Source organism: Mytilus trossulus, chromosome 10, assembly GCF_036588685.1.
Source record: "Mytilus trossulus isolate FHL-02 chromosome 10, PNRI_Mtr1.1.1.hap1, whole genome shotgun sequence".
NCBI lineage: Eukaryota > Metazoa > Mollusca > Bivalvia > Mytilida > Mytilidae > Mytilus > Mytilus trossulus.
The window spans coordinates 21,773,857-21,779,168 of record NC_086382.1 but is presented as its reverse complement, the minus strand read 5'-3'; the positions used below and the strand labels follow the sequence as shown (position 1 = coordinate 21,779,168).

Genomic DNA, 5,312 nt, shown 5'->3' with positions numbered 1-5,312 from the left:
CGTGTTGACAAATATTTGGGCTTAACAAATAGCCTTCTTCAGTGTCAATAGTTTTAACAATACTAATCGTAGATGTAAAACAGATCAATAATACAGGTTAGTTTTGGTCAATTGATTTTAATCCATAATCTTGAAAATCATAATATAAACAAAACTCGATACTCCAATATACGTGACTGTATATCTATATTCTAAAATGAGGGAAAAACTAAACATAATATTTCTTATTGATGCCGTTCGGATGATGTATATTTAGTTCATTTATCCAAAAGCTTTCCCGACCCTGTCTCTGGGCATCACTCAACTGAATGATCTGTTCAATCACTAAGATTTTCATGCGGTTAAAGTCATCAAGTATTTTACCCGACTGTCTGAAATGCTGGGAAACAGGGAGAAGTGGCTTCTTAGAGATATCACTCCTATGGTCATTGAGACGTTTGTGGAAAGGCTGCTTTGACTCACTAACATATTGGAGGCCACAAACCGAACAAGTCTGTCGGCCCACGATGTGACTTGTATGTATGTTGGCGAGACAGAACAGCCATTCAACAAACGCATGAATGGTCATCAAAGTGACTACACAATCATAGACCACAATGAGGGTTGGTCGAGGGCAGACAGACTTGCTAGGGAAAGGTTTTGGATAAGAAAGCTAAGGACAGTTTCCCCAGAAGGCATACATGAAAAAACTTAGAATGAATCGCTCATTTTCCCTACCATCACTCATTTTCCTGTCATCATTGATTTTCCTACCATCATTTGTTTTCAGTACCTGTAGCATACGTGCTTGACAATTTTAAGGATTTTTTAAAAATTATACCAGTTTAAATTACAGGGTTCTATTCATTTGGGATGGATGTACAAGTACGCAGCCACGTTCAATTATTTTACCGTAGTAAATAAAATTGTACTTATTTTTCTAATTATAATTATTAAACTGCTATTTATTTGGGATGTTTAAATACGCAGTTGCTATTGCAATTGTTCGACCGTTGTCAAATTTGAAATATTATACCAAGGGCGCCGTTTATTGGGTCTGTTTCTCCACGCAGTTGTTGTAAAATCTTAACTGTCGTCTCCTTTTGGAATTTTAAAGTTCTGCCATATTGCAAATAACTATTTTTATTTTGGCATATCTTTGCAGTCTTTGCGTCATGTTTGGAAATTTAAAAGTTTTAAAATTGTACCAGCGTCTCTAATGTTCGCTTAAACTGCTTTTTTTTTTACCAATTTCAAGATTGTGATAGTTTTATAATTAGCATAGATTGACATGATTCATTTTACATGGTGATCATACTGATGAAGGATATCTGTTATTCGAAATATCTAACATTTGTTCATTTTATTGTTATTTTAGACTGGTTATATATACAACTCGTCTAAACATCAACCCAACAACATTGAAAAACAGACTAGTGGATGCCTACAAGCTTGCTTCAGAATCAGCAAAGAAGGAAAATGAGAAACAAAAAGAACATTACGATCTGAAAGTAAGAGGAGCAGTGGTAGAAAAAGGCGACAAGGTTTTAGTGAAGAAAGTTGCATTTGATGGAAAGCATAAGCTGAGTGATAAATGGGAGAACGATATTTATTTAGTATTATCACAACCTAATAAAGATATACCAGTGTACGTTGTACAAAAAGATAGTGGCGAGGGGCGTAAGCGTACATTGCATAGGAATCTTCTATTACCTGTGGGATATATTTCAAGTCAACCACCAACGGCAGAACCATTACCTAAACCAGTCCCTACACCAAGAACGAGATTGCAAAAGAAGATCAGCTCTAACACAGACTGTAATATGGAGGATACCGATATCGAAAGTGATGATGATTATGAGATATTCGTACATCAACGACCAATGGTTGACAACACTTCATCCAGTGTTGGTGATGATGAAACAGATAGTCTTGATGATCACGAAGAAGAAGTACTACACACTCCGGAGTCAGATGGGGACGCCCATGATATAGATATAGAGGTACAGGAACTAGATTCCTTACACGAGGATGAAGAGCAGGAGTCGTCTTTAGAACCAGAGACGCTAGATCCAGCTCATGATGATGATATACCTCCAGTTGTGCCTCGTCGGTCAGGCCGAGAGAGGACACAACCTAAGTGGTTACAGTCTGGTGATTATGTGACGAAGTCTGCAGTTCCACCTACTGATACACCTGTAGATACACCTGTAGCTGAGTGGAGACAGAAGGCAGATTACCTGTCTAGCTGTATTGCTAGAGGTTTATTTTCAGGGATAGAGCTTGAAGCAGGGAAGGCTTTATTAGCCATTTTGACCGATCATTGATGTTTTATATTTTAGCTTTACTATTGATACTATTAATCTTATATTTGATAATATTTCAGTGGATTATCCTGATTGATTCCTACTGTATTTATTAGTGATTGCAGTATCAGTACATTGCAGCTTCAGATATAATACTATTTCATTTTTATTTTTCATAGATATTATGTTGTATACTCTGAAATGACGTGGACGTCATTTTAGATGCCAGGGGAGTATGTGGTAGAGTGTTTAGAATTAATATTTATTTTCTTTTAGAATAATTAATATTAATTAGTAGCTTTATTATATGTATATTAAGAGTTCATCAATTCTTCTATTCTCTTATTTTCTTCTTAGTACAGTTCTACTCTATTTTTCTGGTTCATTAGTCAGTCAGTCATGTGTCATATTATCTTGTCTACTATTGGTCACAGTCATTAAGTTCATAGTTTTTGCCACTCTTTTTGATATACCTTGAGAGAAAGCTTTACATGTAGCAGCCATATTTAAAATAGTTATATAGTTTATATTCTGGACACTTATTCCATATTAATCAGGTCAGTTACTAATATTTCTAAGTCTTTAAAATTTGCACAGTATTCCTTTAGTTTGAATCTGAGAGAAAATGTATTTTGAATAAGTCAGAATGATTGTGCATGAATGATAGATATTTTATTTTAAAGAAGTATTTCCATGAACTCAGAGAAATAATATATCATAGATATATTAATGATACATGTATTGGTACAGTTATTTTATTATTATAAAAGGTTCAAAGTAATGTTTGCTGAACATTAAACTTATTGTTTATATAAATGCTAGCTGATATAGTTAGTTCATTAGACTTATGTAGGTTATATTTGTATTTTAACAGGACCAGAATAGCTTCATGTTATATTAATCTGGTGATGTTTCTAAAACAGGAGATAGACCTTTGTACCATATACATGGTAAGATCAGTGTTACATGTATTTTTAGTTTACTGTATTGTCTGTGTTTGTCTATTTAATTTTAGTTCAGTATATGTATTGTTTGTGTCTTGTGAATAGTAGTTACCTGTATGTCAATTATTACATGTAAACATTATAGTAAGAAATTGTAGTTCATTCATAAATCTATGAATGAGTAGCGTAATACAATTGGACATATGTAGTAATTAATCCTGACTTGGTTTATAATTGAGTTTAATTGAATTCATATAATTATAATATACACTTAAATAGTATTGGTTGTATTCTTACAGAAAAGAGCTAGTTTATCGTATTTTATACATATATATATAGTGCAGGCAATTTGGTGTCACGATATCACAGTAGCATGGGTTCGAATCCCGGCGAGGGAAGAACCAAAAATTTGCGAAAGCAAATTTACAGATCTAACATTGTAACATCAACCCAACAATGCCCGGTGGGCATGTGTTACCTTTCCACGTCAGTTTTGATCTAGCGGCGTACTACAGTACATGATATATAAGACATGAAGATGTTATATATATATACAACTCGTCTAAACATCAACCCAACAATGTTAGATCTGTAAATTTGATTTCGCAAATTTTTGGTTCTTCCCTCGCCGGGATTCGAACCCATGCTACTGTGATATCGTGACACCAAATCGCCTGCACTGCAGCCGTCCCGCTAGACCACACGACCACCTGGGCTCTCAAAAAAGGAGCTTTCGCTGGCCATGTGTTACCTTTCCACGTCAGTTTTAATCTAGCGGCGTACTACAGTACATGATATATAAGGCATGAAGATGTTATTGTTACAGATCAACTAAATTATCTGTAGTAAAGGATCCTACAAATTAATGTAAGATACAGTCACAGAAAATAATTATATTCATAAGTACGTCTGAGTCAGTGACAACCCTATAACAGATGTATCCATCGGATCGCCATCAATGATGGTGATACATGGCTGTGTACATAATGTATATACAACTCGTCTAAACATCAATCCAACAATGTTAGATCTGTAAATTTGCTTTCGCCAATTTTTGGTTCTTCCCTCGCCGGGATTCCAACCCATGCTACTGTGATATCGTGACACCAAATTGCCTGCACTGCAGCCGTCCCGCTAGACCACACGACCACCTGGGCTCTCAAAAAAAGAGCTTTCGCTGGCCATGTGTTACCTTTCCACGTCAGTTTTAATCTAGCGGCGTACTACAGTACATGATATTTATATATAGAGATTGCCTAACAATGTCATTTTAACACACTATTTAGTATTTAAATATAAGAACGTTTAAAATATTTACAAAATGATAAAAGTAAACGCAATATTTCGCTAGATTAACTAGCTTTATCAAGCGTGAATCTATCCAGGTGAAATCGGATGTAGATGATAAGAAACTTTTGCAGATCAATGTATATGTTGCACTTGAATTTAGCTGCCTTGAAAATAATACATAATTTGGATGAAGCTCAAGATTTTTACAAAATTGGTAGTTGAAGTTAACAACGTCCATTGGCCAATATTACAGGATAAAAAGGACGATGCTGTGTATTAAATTATTCCTTATCTTTCCTGTATCTTTTCTCGTCCTTTTCGTTAACACCATCAGGTTCGAAAGTGTGGAGTTGGTGGATCCAAAAGTTTTCTCTTCTCCTTCTCGCTGTGGTGTCCCACTCGGTGTTGACTTCTATGATTTGGAAAGTAACATTTTCAAAAGGATGTTTCGTTGAACGAAAATGTCTTGTGAGAGGACAGGTTTTGTTGCCTAAAATACATAAAACGGGCAATCCAGGTCGACCAATTGTGTCAGCGAATAGTCATCCAACTGAAAAGATATCAGAATTTGTAGACCATCATCTAAGACCTCATGTGAAAGAACAACCCTCACACATTCAAGATACTACAACTGATTATCTAAAGAAAATTGAAAGCCTCAATCCTCTACCAAGCAATACTATACTTGCATCCATGGACGTGTCTTCTTAATATACCAACATTCCACAAGATGAAGGAATGGCAGCGTGTGAAGAGGCATGGAACACTCGTAGTGAAAACAATCCTCCTACTA

General features: G+C 35.4%; 1 protein-coding gene across 1 annotated transcript; it reads left to right on the top strand.

Moving 5' to 3' along the window:
- The first annotated feature begins 1,786 nt into the window (after positions 1-1,786).
- LOC134686072 (uncharacterized) lies at positions 1,787-3,503 on the top strand. Its single transcript, XM_063545760.1, has 2 exons — positions 1,787-2,842; positions 3,160-3,503. The coding sequence occupies exon 1, from the start codon at positions 1,803-1,805 to the stop codon at positions 2,304-2,306; it is 504 nt and encodes a 167-aa protein (XP_063401830.1). The 5' UTR covers positions 1,787-1,802; the 3' UTR covers positions 2,307-2,842; positions 3,160-3,503.
- Positions 3,504-5,312: the final 1,809 nt, after the last annotated feature.